General features: G+C 41.5%; 1 protein-coding gene across 2 annotated transcripts in view; it reads left to right on the top strand.

Annotated features, from left to right (window-relative positions):
* The first annotated feature begins 3,216 nt into the window (after nucleotides 1-3,216).
* ccdc69 (coiled-coil domain containing 69) overlaps nucleotides 3,217-17,500 on the top strand; it is a 16,803-nt gene continuing 2,519 nt past the window's right edge. Inside the window, exons 1-7 of one of the 2 annotated variants that reach the window (XM_080840382.1) lie at nucleotides 3,217-3,523; nucleotides 8,032-8,098; nucleotides 9,915-10,093; nucleotides 11,739-11,826; nucleotides 13,875-13,948; nucleotides 14,129-14,230; nucleotides 14,627-14,746. In XM_080840382.1, the coding sequence (XP_080696508.1) occupies nucleotides 3,503-3,523; nucleotides 8,032-8,098; nucleotides 9,915-10,093; nucleotides 11,739-11,826; nucleotides 13,875-13,948; nucleotides 14,129-14,230; nucleotides 14,627-14,746 (651 nt within the window). In that variant the 5' untranslated portion in view covers nucleotides 3,217-3,502. Of the gene's footprint in view, nucleotides 3,524-8,028; nucleotides 8,099-9,914; nucleotides 10,094-11,738; nucleotides 11,827-13,874; nucleotides 13,949-14,128; nucleotides 14,231-14,626; nucleotides 14,747-17,500 lie in introns of both variants that reach the window. The other variant, XM_080840381.1, reaches the window with a different exon arrangement.

Raw genomic sequence — 17,500 nt, 5'->3', positions numbered from 1 at the left:
AATAAAATATTAGGTTGCTAGTCTACTTCATTAGATGTATTGAACTTTAATTATTGTATTATATTGAAATATCTACACACTCATAAACAAAACTCTCATACCAACAACTGACAACATTGCCTGAGCCCAGACTCTAAAAATCACTTTACCAAACACAAAAGTTTGTGTCCATGGTCAGTGTGTACTGCTGATGTCTTAATGGATGGGGTGAACAGCCAGTCAGTGCTGGACAAGACCGGGTCGTCCTCTAACACAGATGCAACAACCTCTGCCCTAGATCAAGGTTGGATGATAGTTTCCATCTGTGCCTGCATCTGTGCTCCTGCAACTGAAGCGGTAGAGCAAGGTGGTTACAGCCCCAGGGCTATGAGTTCAACGCCCAAAAAGCACACTTACAGTATTTTTATTAAATATAAGTGTCAAATGAAATTAAATAGCGACAGTGATAACAAGCAGTGAGAACGAAATTTCGCGAATTAGAGATTCTCATGTCTTTCAGGACGCCATTCACATTCATTTCGTAGAGCAAAAAAAAAAAAAACAGCTCCAGCTCTAGTTCCAGGGGCAAACCAAACCAAATACTTGATGTGCCATTTTAAAGTGCCTCCCTTCACAAAATCACACTGGTACTAACACCCTCTCTGCCTACAGATCTATTCCTGGCTCTGCTTCAGCGCAGCTTTCCCACATACTGCATGCAAAGAAGGCCGCAGATATCAATGTTGCAACAGCTATTGAGAAGCTATTGAAAAGCACGGGCCAAACCATTGTATGCTATATACTTTTACAAGTGCACTCCACCTTACAGGGTCAGTGTTTAAGACTATACTGCTACCCACAGCAGACGACCAGTTGAGAACTGAAGAGCCTCTAATGACTTGTCAACATGGTCAAGTCAAAATTACCGTAAGCTACCCATCACCAGGAGCCTACAGTAGCAATTGGCACATGGTTTTGTGTTTATTTAAGTGTTTTCAGGGTCTATACTGAAGCAACGTTGTTTTTGATAAGAGTGTGTAAATATTAAAATATAATACAATAATTAAAGTTCAATACAATTAATACAGTAAACTAGCAGTCTAGTCTCCTATCTCCTATTTTTTTTTTTTGTATATTTTATTTTCATTGGCTTGCCATCGCCCACTGGTAAGATGCAAATAATTAGTTTGTGCAGTTACTCATTTGCATATTTACAGCATACAATAGAGTGCTTCCCCACAAACTGTTTATTGTTGATTATTGGCTAAGTTATATGGAGGACTGAAAGTGCCACAATTCAATAAATAAATACACCATCAATAATTATTTAAATGTGTCATTAATTAATTCAAATTGGAATTAAATACATAAATGTTTCAATAAATGTGTCATTAATTAATTAAAATGGGAATTAAATACATAAATGTTTTATTAAATGTGTCATTAATTAAATAAATAGCAATTCATTTTGTGTAAAAAAAACATATTTAATTATTTCACTATTTAATTAATTATGTCATGGTCCTGTGTTGCAGCGCATCAATAATTTATTTTATCTGTCAAGCTCACCCATCAAAGCCAGTGGGCGGATTCCTAATACCTGATTGGTTACCCTGCACATCAAGTCAAGGCTTACCGATTCAAGATATTTGGATTGACGCAGGCCTCATTCTTAAACACTGTCAAACTAAACTTTTTCTTAAACGCTAAAAATCCAGAGCGTGCGAGGTGAAGAAAACGGAAAATCGATCCAGTAGTGGACCATGGATTAAATACCTCGAAAGCAATTTAGCCATCAACAGAAATGCAAAACAAAATTTCAAAGTCAGTAAGGAAAGCTAAAATGTATGAGGAAATACGAGGAGAGTTGGATAGCAGGGTTCAAAAGGACAACAGACCTAATAACAAACACATTACAAATAATAAAGAGAGCTTTCATCCATCAAAATGTGTTGGTTTGTCTGCTTTGTATACATTTTCTCTTTCAATCTGGCTTGTTTCTGTGATATTACACTTGATATTAACAGTTGACTAAGCAAGTTCTTGTAGCAGCTAGCTAACTAGCACTAGCTGCTAGCTGTCGTGAGGTACTACTACAGTATGCTAGTCAACTCCCATCATGAGCTGCATTGCCTGCTCGTAGAAAACCCGTAGTTGCATCATTAACTGAGACCGTGATGTAGTGCTGGTTTTGTATTGTGTACTGTGGAAGACTTGCCACTTGAAAACGAAAAAAAAAAGCTCTTGACTAAGCAAGTTCGTGAAGTAGCTAGCTAACTAGCACTAGCTGCTGTAGGTTACTACTACAGTTCTTAAGGCCACTGGTTAGTATCAGTGCTAGTCAACTCCCGTCATGAACTGCATTGCCACTCGTGTGATCTACATGAGGGAATATAGAAACCCGTGGCCAAGTAAACAGAACTTTTATAAGTCGTGGAAAATTCTAAGAGTTCTCAAGAAACTTCTAAAGGCAAATAGGTGTGAATATGCTGAACGGTTTATTTCAGAGGAATTAACTACTGCTGAGCTGGTCCATGGAGCATCTCAAGAACTCTAGTCATATGCTAAAGCGATCAAGTAAACAGAACTTTAACTTTAGGTCGTATGGTACTACATGGTATTAAAAAGTTAAACATAATTTAAGTTTTATCGAAATGAATTTGCCTTCTCGCTGGAAGAAGACCACTCGTGAATAACTCACAATTGTAACCAAAGTAACATGTCACAAGATTCCTTAACGTTAAGTTTTGGTGCTGGAACCGGTGGAAAAATTTCTCTTTCCAGGCACTTCAGACTAAAGCAATGGATCAGACTAAATCAGCGTTAGCCCCGCCCACTGACTTTGATGGGTGAGTTTGACAGATAAAATAAATTATTGATGCGCTGCAACACAGGACCATGACATAATTAATTAAATAGTGAAATAATTAAATATGTTTTTTTTACACAAAATGAATTGCTATTTAATTAATTAATGACACATTTAATAAAACATTTATGTATTTAATTCCCATTTTAATTAATTAATGACACATTTAAATAATTATTGATGGTGTATTTATTTATTGAATTGTGGCACTTTCAGTCCTCCATAAAGTTAAACGTACCAAACTGAATCTGGTTCACCCTCTAGTTTACAACCTATTGGCGCATTTCCACAGTGAATTACGGTAAAAAAAAAAAAAAAAGAGAGAAGTTCAAATTCTATAACGTGCCAGCGAATCCCCACCGATAACAATGAGCATAGAACTGATGCTCGGCTCCTCAATTTTAGACTTAACATACCTTGCTCAACTACGCAACAGCACAGGTTAATGTGGGGCGCGTCTTCACGGCTTGGAAAAGTTGTGCGCTGGTGTTTCACGTAACTGCCCTATTTAATTCGCGGTCGCTGAGGTATCAAACTGGCTCGTGAAGAGGATAGCGTTAGATAGCGGGTAAACTCTGTGACCGGTCCAAACTGAGGAGCTGGAGATAGCGGGCTTCACCTTTCGGTAAAGGCAAGCAGGTCGGGCGCTCAGGAATGGGTTGTGCCCAAAGCAAGGTGTGTATTCAATTTAGAGGAGGAAAAGGTGGAAGACCCCGCTCTCTGAGTCGGAGACCTAAACTCTTGAACTGCACTTTTACTCTAACGGTACCTTTGTTACTCCAGATTTTGACAGTAAATGTTAACGTTTACCAGATACAGTGGGAATACCTAATGTTATCAATGCCACAGCTCAACATTGTTTAATGTTTCACTATTGGTAATTTCTCCGTTGATAATTACTGTTGGTTAACTAGCTGACTAGCAAAAGACTTGACATGTGTTAGTTGCTAAAAATATTTGACACCACACAATTCTTACACTTGAAGTAACCAAGGGTTCAGCACATTTTGAACTGAGCAACACAGTGAATGTTAATTAGAAACATATGCCTTCAAAATCTAACAACTTCACTACTGAGGCAAGTTAAAAGATTTGAGGACCAAATGTTTCAAGCGTTGGGCTATGCGTTAATTTCACACTCCCAGATGAGTTGCCAAATCAGTGGTGCACTCATTTCCGTTGAAGTTACGATTCCGACCAAAAAAATATGTGCTTATCGTCATTGTCTTCCGCATGTGCTGTGATAAAATGTGTTGTTAAGAGCAATTCGCTCCAACGCCAACGTATGGTCAGGACTTTGGTATGATGCAGCCCTATAAATCACAAACTCACTTTTCCGCGGCTAGTCTGGCCATGTTTCGGTGAATGATGGATTGCTAGCACACAGCTTTGAATTTGACATGCTATTTATTTTTCTTCCTCTATCCTTTTAAATATTCACCACTGCCTCCATCACACACCTCCTCCTTACGCAGAGTCCAGATAAACCTGCAGTGTAAAGCTTTGATTAGCCCAGATTGTTTGTGGATTTAGGGCCAGTGTTATGTTTCACACAGTCTGTGTACTGTACCGGTATTTCTGTCGCCCTCTCTCACAGGCACACAATAAACAGTGGTGGCAGAGCCTCAGCTATCAGTTCACACGGCCGTATGTTCCCAAAGTAGACATGACCAACTGGGGATGTACGTGGTAAGACCCCTGCAAGGGACAGAGGGTTACAAACTCACGTCAGCAATAACCTAGACTAGCTCTTTCCCCCCAGCCTCACTCCTGTGCCAGTCTGGGAAGTGTGGGAGCTTACTGGTTGTTTGGTAGGCGACAAGGGCATTTGTTGGGCCTGTGCTTCTCTGTGCCAGGAGAGAAGAATTAGGGCAGCTCTGCTGTGGTGAAGCCAACATTTATGTAACACACACAGCATCAATCCAAGGTGCCATGACCTGGACTGACGCTGGTGTGTCAATACTGTTGGTTGGTTTGGCTGTTTACGGCGTGCTCCTGGTGTATTATGACACACTGTATTGTGTTTTGATATGTCTATGTGACATACAGCGAGCTTCTGCTTCACAGGAGTTTTTTAAGCCAGCCTGTTAGTTTGTTCTTTGTTGGCATTTCTCAGTATGTTGAACCGTATCCACAGAACTTCCCACTGGCAAACACCCCAGAGGAAGTTCAATGCAGATCAAGTTCACTTGAAGAGGGGACATCTCAGGATAGCTTACATGTGGCCAGTGAAATATAGCTGTCCTACAGGGGGGTACAAGCAGTGGGGAGTTATTGTGAAACGTACAGTTATGAAAAGAAATGAAAACATTAAATTCATGGCAAGCTGTCTCATGTGATGGTGTTGTGTGCTTTGCACACTGACTTGGGATTTGTCTCATGAGCACTTCGTGATCTCAGAAGTGAAATGCCACAGGAAACCAGAAGCTTCGGTCTATACATTGACTGATAACAGGCTTGGTGAGTTGGAGCAGATTGTTAAGGGGAGGAGATGACTGATTCATAGTGAAAATATTCAGAGTTTAAAGCAGATGAGTTTATTTAACTAATTTCACAGAATGCTTGTCAGCTGGCCCAACGTATCTTGTTCCCATCGCATCTTCTGCATCTTTTCTTTTATGTTTCCCAAACTTGTTTGTATGTGTGATATCTTGCACAGTCTGTACAGAAAGTATCTCTGCTCTTTAGAGCCTCTCACATCACACTTAACACAAGAGTTTTAAAGTTTAATTTGCTGCGTTGGCAGGCCCGCCCTGACCGAGGAACCTTAAACATTTGCTGTAGAACTGCACATTCTCTCAGGTGGATGGTAAATATATCCCTGCGGGACTATAAACACTGGCTGGGTCCAGCAGTCTAGCGCTTGTTAACAATGTTGCCTATGGAGAGGCATGGCAGGATGAATTATGTCCAAGTCAATATATAAAGGAAGAAAGGAAAGAAGAGGAAGAGGCTTTTGTAATTTATTTTAATTTTTTTTGTTATTTGTACACCGCCCATGAAAAGGGGGAGGTGGATTATATTGGTTACCTATGTTGGACATTAAAAAGAAATGCTTAACGTTACCAAAGAAAGCAGTAAGAGTTGGTGTTCTGTAGACTGAAAGTAAAAGCTGCAAACACTAGCCTTTTATGAAACTATGTCAGAGCTTGTGCATTCTCTATCATTAAGCCTTGCATTTTATTGAAAAGGTAAAAGTGTGTGTCATGTGCTGGTCTTTGTATTTGGGATGGTGGTTCAGAAGTCTGGAAAATGTCTGGGGATCGTCTGTGGGCTGTATGTTATAAGGACTTAGCACATACTCTAGGCAGAACTTTAAGTTGCCATAGAAACCATACAAACTTTAACCCCCCCCCCCCCTCACATGCTCCCCAAACAAACATGTTGGATACCATGGCAAACACCTAGCCCCAGGGCGGCCATTGTGTGAGGATCTCTGTGTGAGTTTATTAATAGTCCTCGGTGTCCTGCGTGTCCATCTGACTCTAATATCTGTGCTGTGTTTATACGTGTTTATGTAATGGCCGCTGGGTGGAAGGCCACTGTTTATACCTGAGAGGGGGTTCACTGTCTCCTGCACTTGAAGAGCTGTTGGGAGTGTAAGGCAAGCTGCAAACGTTCCAATGCAGCCAGCATAGTTTACACATAGATGACACATAAGCCTAATGGAGCTTCTTTATCATGTGCATTGTTCCAATGTTGTTTTTCCTTCTGGGTTGTTTGTCATTCTGTTTTTAAGCAAATGCTTTTATTCAAAGCGACTTCATTTAACTTTACGTCATTTAAAAAATGAAAATATTACATAATGACCACAAACGGCGATCTTTGCAGTTCCAAACAGGTTGCGCAATGTGCCGTCCATGAAGAAGTCTGTGATTTAGACCTTGTGTCCATTGTCCCAGTATTATTTTTCTTCGGAGAGGAGTGGAGTGGATGAAGAAGGTTGTGATTAGGCCGAGGTCCTGTGGAAAGCTCAGGGGTGACATCATTGTTTTGCACCGGCTCAGAGGAAATGAGCTACATCTGTTTTGTCACTGTGAGTGATGAGGTGGCACGTCTGCACTGGCGTTTGTGACGCGACGGGGAAGAGGCTTGGCGTGATGGTTTGATGAGCTCAGTGTTTGAGTCAGATATTTCAAAAGCGCTTGCCTGAACAAGTGTCACAAGGTGGAGGCTGTGGTTTTCAAACTGTATGCTTGAGAAGGAAGCTGTGACGTTCGCTTTATTGATGAAGAACACTGACAGGAGAGGCGTTATCAGACATAACTATTTATTGATCTATTGATATGTTTGTTTTTTTCTCTCAATGTCTGGCTGATGTTTGATCTAACTTGTTAGCTAACTTAGTTTTCCTCTTGTTGCCAGTCATCCATTTCAAGCATCAGTCATTAAGAGACTGTTGAAACTGCCACTGTTTAACACTATCCAATGTCACAGTCAATGTACTAGAGTAAATGTTTAAACTGTGATGTACAAAAGCCATTGTATTGCCTGAACTCTTGGATGTAGCCTAAACTCAGCCGTGTTCCAATTACCAAAACATATTGTTTTAATACCCATTAAATAGATATTCCCTTCAGGGGTGCAGTTGCTGTTTCGCAATTTGAGCAATAATGAACAGTTAATTAATTTGTTGTCTATGTGTGTTTACATAGCCTAATGTTTTTGCCCTGAAGTTGTTTTGTTTTGTTTTGTTTGTTTGTATGTTTTTACACTGAACACAAGTCTGAAGTACACTATAAAAAAAGGTTTGGTATGGGTAAAGTGCCTGTGAAAAAGTCTCGATCCAGTCTTCTCCGTCAGTCTAGGAGACATTGAGGTGTGTATGCTCAGTTTTGAAAGAAGAATCGAACATGATAAGACCAGGATCACTATGTTAAACATAGCCTCTAATGACACTGTTTTGAAAAGCATGTGACCCTGTTATGTTGTTGAGATAGTCAAGGCAAGGTAAGATATGCTTGACTTTGCAAAAAAAAAATGTAATAATGATGCTCCCAAGATGCTGGCCTCACTAGCTGATGACAAATAAAGTTGACAAATAATGTTGACAGTGGAGTTTATGGTCTATGGCCTGATGCAGTTCATCGACTTTGACATTTCATTTCCTTGCTCTATGTACCATGCTTGTGAAACCATGTGAACAGGCAGTGAAATCCTTCCTCTGTGTCTCTCCTCAGAAGAAGAGCAAGTCGAAAGCGGGTGACAAGAAGAAGAGTGAGACCAACAACGGCACTCAGGGTGGACGTGGTGAGTGCTGGTTTCCTCCTGCAAATCTAGACTCGAAACCTGTTCTCAGATCCTTTTTTTGCGAACAGACACAACACAACCAGCGTGTGAAATATATGAGTTTGTGCTCTGACTGAGTCTGTGGGCGGTGGGGATTACTCACTGACTTCAGATTTGGATCATGGATTTCAGTCATGTTTAACTTGACAGGCTTAGCTTTGGCTAAGGTACATATAAAAAATTAAAAATAAAACATCCATATGAGCTGGTTGATAACTTGTAAACAAAAGAATCACTGTAAACGTATACATTAGCTGATCTGCTTATAGTATAGGACTTGCCATTGTCAAAGTTTAATGTTGAGCTTGTCTTGTGCTCGTGTATGATCAGTGTCCTCAACCTGGCAACCTGTGTGAGCTACAAGTCTGGGGAGGAGGGGGAGGGCGTAGACAATGCTCTCCAATATTTTTAATTTGGAATGCAGTATCGATTTGAATCGTTGGTGTCAGCACTACATATTGCTCCTTTAATGCACTCTTAAATGTTGTATATCTCATTTACTTTACACATTTGAAGTTTTTCTATCTGCTCATTTGCAAACACTTTGTACCAATGTGTTTGAATTGTGCTATATAAAGAAACTTGCATCTCGTACCTCAAGAACAACTGGAGGTGTCTTAGACCATAGACATAATATCTCTATGTCTATGGTCTGAGACGCACTGAGCAACAGAAAGGAAGTGATGTCGTGCCTAAACACCCTTATTTCCTCCCGATTGTCTGATGGAAAATGAATTGCGAAATTGCCTGTGTGATAAGACGCTCAGCTATTGGGTAATTGTAATTGCTAGGTAGTTGGGTGAGTTTAACAATGACTGACTGGGTACATTCCACCACCTAGTGTGAAAATGGCTGCTCTTGTCATGGTTGTGATTTACAAGCTCCCTCCTGTCTGACTAACACTCTTCTGGCACCCTCACTGTGTAATTTTATGCCCTTCCCCGAAGGTATGTCTTGTTAAAAAAAAAAGGAAGAAGGAAAGCGAGAGAAACAAACAAAAACAAATCTGCTTCCCTCACTGTTGTTTCCAACAGCTAAATAGTTTGGGATTCTTCGCGCCCCTTCCATGGTCATTTGTTAACTCTTTGGGAGCACTGGTGCGAGATAAGGCGCTTGTCTTATTTAAGCATGCCTGCTGGGTCACTGTTTATGTCTGCATTGCATTTTGGTGAGGTCATATTACATGGCGTTGACCAGTTCCATGCTTAAGACCAGGCTAGTGCAGGGCTGTCAGATAAGGACTTTTATTTGAATCTTTACCTCACTACCTGTGGAACAGAATCTACATGTTAACATCTGAATGCATGTATGTTCTGTGTTTTTAATATTTCTTGCAGGCCTAGGTCATTTTGAATTAATCCAGGCCAATGAGGTGTTGTAGTCTAGGTAATGGTAATGCTGGTCTTTTTTTTTTTTTTACGTAATTCACAAAGTCCCTTAGCACTAAAAGTAGCATCTTGGTCTGGGAGAACAAGAAGTATTTGAGAGGGCTCCTAACTCAAGATCAACTGCCAAATTACATCACTTTATGTCAGTCATAGCAACAGCTTAGTTTAGGAGTGCTCGCTCTTCCTAAGTAAGGGTTGGTCCGCTTTATGAATAGGATTTTCAAGAAAACCTTTAGTAACTTAGGAGTACTCTTAGTGGGTATATGTAATATGGGTCCTGAAGGATAAATTGCTCTCTTCTGCAAAACCCTGATCAGGTGAGATTGTCTTAGTGACATCAGCATTTGAACATTCCTGATTGGTTGTCACTGTGTTCTGTCTCGACCCAGCCAAGGTCCCATTGGTTGAGCTCAGTGAAGGGGTGGAGCATCAGCTGGAGCAGTATGAAAAGCAGCTGAAGGTCCTCCATGCCCTTCTGGCTGCCCCTGGGGGTCCGGAGAGAGATGCCCTGTTCAAGTCACACCAGAACGGCCCGTTCTGTAAGGTGGTCCACAACATCGCTGCGAAGGTACTGATGAACTAATGGATTTTGCCTGAGTTGATCTCCATTTTAATACTTGCCTGCAGATTTGAGGGCCATTTTTATTCTTTAAACAGTTGGTTATTTTGTAAAGATGGTTTTATAAAGGTGTACCTATTTATTTTATTCACAGCATTTTTCCAGATCCACTCTGTATGTTTTGTAATGGCTAGTAACAAAATGTAGTACTTGTGTGAAAAATGTATAACTGTATAGCTTTTCAGCTAGTTTGTGTAAGTTATTTAATTCCACAATCAATGCTTAAGTAGGTAGTTTGGCTGCCAAAAAGGATTTACTTTCTTTGAAAATGTAGCATTGTCTTTATGGCTGCTGTCAAGGAGGTCAAGATGCTGCTTTGGATCCATGTTGCATGGTTGAAGTGAGCAGAAAGTACCATAGGTCTAATGTCAATGCAAACGAGGTACCAAGGCACGAAACAGAGATAGCAGCAAGTCTGCGAACTGATGTGGCAGTAGTAAGGATGTTGCCGGGCAATCACATGACCAGTTCCTAGTGTTCTGATTAGATGATCACAACAATTAGATGATCGCAACAATTTTAATGGGAATGTGCCCGAACAGTACTGCTCAGCAACATTGCTTAAAAAGAAGCTTGCTGTATCATCACATTTGGAGGCCTATTTCGCTCATGCATCAAATGTAGGTGCTATCAGACTGTGTCTCTTTATTTGACCCCATAGAGGAGGAACTCATAACAGTTCTCCTTAGTTCTTTCTTATGAGGATTTCTTTGTTTAAAAGAAAAAAAAAACTTTTGAGGGACCCTTGGGAAAACATAAATGGTTGCTCTGAGTTAGGTTTACATGCCAAAGTCACCTGTTAGAAGTTTGGGTCTCTGTGGAGGATGTGTAAATAATAATAATAATAACTTTGATTTATAATGCGCTTTTCAATGACCCAAAGTCGCAGTCGTGTAGCTACAAGCACCCTGCTACCTTAACAAATAACAAACAACGGCAGTGATGTCAGGAAACACATTAGGCAGCTGTCGGCAGCCATAAACGAGCCATGCCTTTTCCATTACCAAATAATTGGCAACATTCAGTGCCCGTTCTGCTTCCACGTGTTCCGTGATTGCCGTTCTCGCCACCCTGTTGGCTCACACTGCTAAATCTTTGGCATGCCGGGCCCCTCTTTGAAACCCCCCCTGACCTGACAAAGCCAGACCTGTTTTCCTTGAAGGTGTGTCGGTCCACCCTTGTCTTTAGAGCGGAGGCAGAGTTGATCTGTGTAAACATATAGTCAAACATGTCCTCAGTCACGCTCTGAGAGTGAACAAAAGAGTCCGTCTTGACCTGCCGTACCCCTCTCAACAGGTGTTTGCCTTTGAATGGAGGATGTCTTATGTAAGGTACAGTGGCTAAGTTAACCTGCTGTTTTTAGTGCACAGTCACAGAAACAGGACTCCATCAATCACCGTCTCTCACAAACCTGTGTCGCCCATTTCAAGCATGTGTTCAATCTGACAGAAAGGTCTTTCTTAAATGTGTGCAGGTTCCGCTGTATTTCGTGGGAGGGTTGCTACTTAAGAATTGATTTGGCATACAGTAGATCTATTGTTGTTGTGTGTGTGTGTGTGTGTGTGTGTGTGTGTGTGTGTGTGTACTCCCTCAGGTCAAGAGTGAAACAGCAGCAGAGCTAAGTGCAGCACACCAGGAGGAGATAAGGAAGACGACAGAGGAGTACCAAACCAGAACAGAAGGTCAGAGCGTTCTCCTCCTCCTCCTCCTCCTGTTTTCTTCCCCCTGCCTGCCTTTCCACCTGGCTGGCTCCAGCTACCTGTCTATTTGTTCAGTGGCCAGTTCTCCAAATGTGGGACGCATTAAGACTGACATCTATGAGTAATACATTTTTTTAATGTACTGCTTTTGTGCCATTGCTTGATGAAAAATATTTCTTAGAAGTGTTGAAGAAATAATGTATTTGGTATTTATCTACCACCAATCTATCATATGAAAAAAAAAAACACAGTGGGCCAGAACCCTTCATTCTGTATCTAAGGGGGTTTTATCACCTGTTTTGGGTATTCGGATTGCAATCGGATAGTGCTTGGATCTCAATGTGGACACTGGAGAGTAATTTTAATACACAGTGTAAATGTAATCTGGTTAAAATCACATCTACATATACTCTGGATACAAAACTTGTTTGAACGCCAGGTGTAAAAAAAAATATATATATATATTAAATCTATTTAATTGCCCATTTTAAGGTGTTTATGGTATTTCTTTTTTAAATGTCTAATGGGTATATTTCTTGTAGGTAACTAGTTTTTAAAACATGCCCAAAACCATTATTTTGGTATACGTAAAGGAATGATCCACACATGCTCGGCTGGTCAATGACTAGATGAGCTTCGCTTCTTTAGTTGCTTATCTGAATAGACTTTGACACGTAACAATTGAACACTACTGCAGTTACTCCTTATGAGCACTCCTGTAAAAACAAAGTCAATCTTGCAGATGGCCTTTATAGCTCTGGGCCGTATTTACAAAGCAATTCATCTTACCGCTAAGAGTACTCCTGAGTTGCACTAAAAGTTTCGAACTCAAAGTTTTCTCCTTAATCATATTGACAAACCCGCTGAAACCAACTTTTAAAAAGCAGTAGCCTATATTTGCATAGATTTCAAAAGGCATCTGTGTGATGACATGCTTGTGGAGACAGTAGCTAGTTTAGTTTTACAATTAAATGTTACAATTTTGGCAACAAATGGGTCGTTTTGGTTGGTGTGTGTGTGTGTGTGTGTGTGTGTGTGTGTGTGTGTGTTTCTGCATTGCAAAACATCGTGACGTGGACGGCCATTTACTGTTTGTTTGGGTCTTAATGGCTTTCAACTACTTTGGTGCTGGTTTTAGCACTCAGGGGCTTTGTGAATTACACTTTACAATTAAGAGTCCCCAATGTTAAGACTTACACACACATTATTTTTAGGAGTTTCTCCTAAATCAGCAAGCTAGAAGCTATTTTTAGCTGTAAGATGCCTTGGACATTGATATGAAAGCTGGGCCACAGTCTCCCTTAAGTCCACCCCAAACAAGGACGCAGTTAGAAATCGGTGGGTTCCCTAAACAAATCTCAATCTGTATCGATTAAGCCTCCGTCTGAAACAGAAACCCAAGGCTGTTCACTCTGGTAGCATAAAGCAGGTAGGGTCGGTACAAAAAAAAAGTCTCACTGAACAGCTGAAGGTAGCGAGGCAGCAGGCATACGTCCTCATATGTCTTTCAGATGCAGCCTATATCTTAAAAGTCCACACTGCTGGGCATACTCAAGGCTCCTCGTCCCGTGCTAATCCCCCTCAAAAATGTCTGCATCCCTGACCCCCTTGCCACGACCATGATCCCCCAAGCACACATATACATTGATGTAGATCTGTAATTGTGAGGGTGTTGCACTGAAAGAGGCCGCGTTGCTGTATCTACACTGATGAGTCTGACCCTGACTCCTACACCTGTGGAGTGTTCAGAGTTCTATCTCTAAAAGCTGAGAGGGACACCCACAGCACTTGGCTTTGTCTGGTCAGAATTCTCCAGTTTATTGCCGCCAGATGAGCACCATAACTTGGGGAGAGCAGACATCCCCATAGTTTCCTAAATCAAGCGCAGGGGTCAGTATGAAGTTTAGTGCCAGAGTGTGGAAAAATGTGTGTTTTAATTCGAACCAGAGGTCGGTCTGCATTGCTGGAGCCTTAGAGGGTTTTCTTCTCCAATGAAAGCTAACAGTAAATCATTCTTTTGCGCCGTACAGAGATGACGCGCCTGCACAGAGAAGAGAAGGTGGCCCTGAACGCAACGCACACAGCCACGGAGAACACTCTGAAGGTAAGCCAGTTATCCAGGACTGAACGTCCAGTATGGGGATACGACCATTTAAGTTCAATAATCTTGAGTTTTAAATGAGTAGGCATGCTGACTGTGTGTGTGTGTGTGTGTGTGTGTGTGTGTGTGTGTGTGTGTGTGTGTGTGCGCGTGCGTGTGTGTTTGCGTGCCATTATGTTGCAGGAGAAGATGGAGGAGTTGCTGGTGGATCTGAAGGTGTTCCATGAGCTCAGACAGAGAGTGGAGAAGTCTATGCTGAAGAGGAACCTGCAGCGGAACATAGAGGTGTGTGTGTGTGGACACAGGGTCACTTCTATTTTCATCCTCTTTAATTATTGATATTCCTAATGCTCAAGGAAGATTTAAATGATCAATATTATATGATGACCGATGTCAACTGAGTTGTTAATATTGTGAAAATGTGTGCTGAATAATTCTGCATGTTTAGTATTGGAATAGCTACCACCTGCAGATACATACAGTATAGGCCCTAGGCTTCTCTCTGACCTGCACTTTTCCTTTCCTATTCCTCCCCTATTCCTCTCATATTCTCTCTATACCTCTCTTCTCACCTTTGTATAGCTCTTAATTTTGTCATTTGTAAAGCACTTTGAATTACCCAGATGCGTAAACCCGTCTCGCCCCCCTCTCCCCTCTTCCTCGTCTGGTTCCTCCTCTCAGACTCACGGCAGCCCCGGTGAATTCTGGGAGCAGGAGCAGGAGAGTCTGCTGATCGTCATCGAGATGAAGACTGAGCGCGTGCAGGAGCTGGGGAGCAAGCTGCTGCAGATGGACACACTGGTACGAGCGTCTGCTCAGTGGCGTAGCGTGGGGTGTGCGGAGTGTGCGGACCGCACAGGGCGGCCAATTGAATGGGGGTGGCCAATACTATAATTTGATGACTTTCTTTAGATTTTTTAGTTTGTCATTTTTTGATAATTGTTGTTTTCCCAAATGGCCGAATTCAGAATATAGTGTTGTTTGTTTTGTAGTGGCACGGTCTCCCTAGCGTCCACTTTGCAATGTATTAGTTCGATAGTTTAAAAAAAAATCTCCCGCGACCTGCGCTTGTGGTGGAACGTCTTTGTGTTTAGTGACAACTTTTACTTTAGGACTGCATTCTGCAACATTGTCAAGCAGGGTATCCTACGTTTATGAAGAACATTATATACATAGATGTTTCTTCTGGTTGTTTTCGTATTTCATATCATCATAACAGCTACATAACTATCATTTTATGTAAATGGACTCTTCCATTTAAATCGTTTAATGTTAGATCCTTAGTTATCCTTAGCTAGCATAACTAGGTGACCACAGCAACTAGCTCAAAGTGGATACGTTTGTCCTCACCGCCTTCTTTACCATGCATTTAACAGATGAATAGCCCTAATTTTTTATTATTTTTCAAACTCTATATATCTGTAAAGAAGATTGGAGATGGGGGATGTAGTTTTTATGACGCTAGGACAGAAATCGCGGAGCTTCAAAGGCATATTGACAACAATAACAAAACTTCGCACCAGTAGGAAATCCTCCTTGAAAGGAGGCGTCGGATTTGGCTACCGCACAGGGCGGCCAAAACCCCCGCTACGCCACTGCGTCTGCTGGCCTTGTTTGGGCAGGCACGGTGTGGTGTGGGGTGGTGTTGCAAGCCAGGAGTATGGAGAGGGGTTTTCTCATGGGCCGAATGTGGGTGTGCGTAGTCTCTTGCATAAGAGGGCCAGCATAGGATGGTCAACACTGAAATGTATTTATGCCTTTGTTATGAAAGAATGCGAAGGGTTAAGTGTACTTTGTAGAGCGACTGTGGGTGTATTGCATATAAATGCTCAGCATGGTGATGACAATGTGCTTATAGGTCCAATGTAGGCGTGTGTTTTTCAAAAGTGTGCATGCAGTGTTCTCAAATAGCGTCAGGATAGGATGTGCCTGCTAAACACTCACATTTCTTTTGTGACGAATCCATCAATTTAAGGCCGAATTATGCTCTGTTTTAGACGTAACGCCTAAGCACGTAATTTACACAAGGAACTTGTTTTAGACAAGTTTTGATTTAAGGTTCGTTTTAGACGCAGAGCGTGTTGCAAGGCTTGTGTTGCGTGTTGCAAAGCAAATTGACGCCAGAACTGTAGATTTATTTTGAGTTAAGTAAGCCTATTTATTGCAGCAGGACAAAGGAAAAAAACTTACCGGAGCATGAAAGTGTAGTGGGCGAAAGGCTTGATGTTATGAATACATGTGTTACACAAAATACAAATGTTGGCAATTCAGTACCAGTGGCGAAAAAGACATGACGCAAAAGTTCGTTTATTGAGATCTTTTAATGACTGCGACAGGCTTTAAAACGATGTGTTTATGAGTTACATTATTTAAGATGAGGTGGTAAACGGTGAGGGAATCTCATCATGTTGTCAATGCTTGTAACTACAATGGTGCTGGCCATCAGTTAAGCCCACGTTAATGTTAACTTTTGTATATGAGCAGACCGGGCTCATTCTATCAAAATCGCGGGTGCAATTGATTGATTCACGTCAATATGAACTCAATGAATGATACCACCATGACTCACAAGTGGGGGAAAATGAATACGAAAGTACCTATTTGTTCGTGAATGACCACATTCTCTCCAAACAATCGCGGGTGAGAATGGGATATTCTCTCCATAAATTTGCGGTAATTTAAGCATTCTATAAGTGTTTAAAGAGGATTTGTAAAGGAGTTCATGTCTTTGGACCTCTTCTGTTATGTTTGTTCCTAATCCATAAGAAAAGGCTTGTGAGACGGTCTGCAGGGTATTCATGATTTTAAAAAATGTCTGGGTCTAAAAAAGGCTGTAGTATGCTATTAACCCGGAAACGTGAGACTCTGTGAAAGGTTGTGGTAGCCGGCCAATCACAGCCTTTGCGAGCTGTGTAGGGCCGTAGTGTTTTAGTCGCATAGTCAGGAATTTTGGGCGACGCACTTAAGCACGTAAGGGGGGATATTTTACCCCGCAAGGGGGGGTTATGTATCTTACGTGCTTACGCGTTACGTCTAAAACAGAGCATAATTCGGCCTTTAGTCAAGGGCTCCGTGTGCTTGTCTCCATTGGTCGGTTGCATATGCATGGTCAGAGTGATGATCAAGTTGTGTGTGTGTGTGTGTGTGTGTGTGTGTGTGTGGCACTCAAACTGGCACACGGACAGAAGGATGTAGCATGAGGGATTATTCAAGGGATTCCATCCTTCTGCTGTAGTGTTTAGGAAGCCTCATGGCCTACTAATGATTTAACTGGACCGCCACAGTGAGGTAGCCTGACGATGTCAGACTCATAATTCTAGTCAGAATATGAGTCTGATGCTGCTCCATTGAGCTGTGATTATGGGGCGTTTTTCAACGAACCAGGAAAAAAAGGCCTCTGTGCTCAATTGGATACCTAGAACCAATCAGAGCAACGTAGGAAGGACTTAATCGCGTTTCTCTGTTCCTTTTTCAAAATGAATGCGCTCTCAATATCTGTGAGCTATGCATGCTAACGTTATAGCAGCGAGGCTAGCTAGCTACTATGTGTTTTGA

Source organism: Sprattus sprattus (genome assembly GCF_963457725.1).
Source record: "Sprattus sprattus genome assembly, chromosome: 6".
In the NCBI taxonomy this organism is placed as follows: domain Eukaryota; kingdom Metazoa; phylum Chordata; class Actinopteri; order Clupeiformes; family Clupeidae; genus Sprattus; species Sprattus sprattus.
The sequence above is the reverse complement of the archived record's forward strand: the minus strand, read 5'-3'. Positions and strand labels throughout refer to the sequence as shown.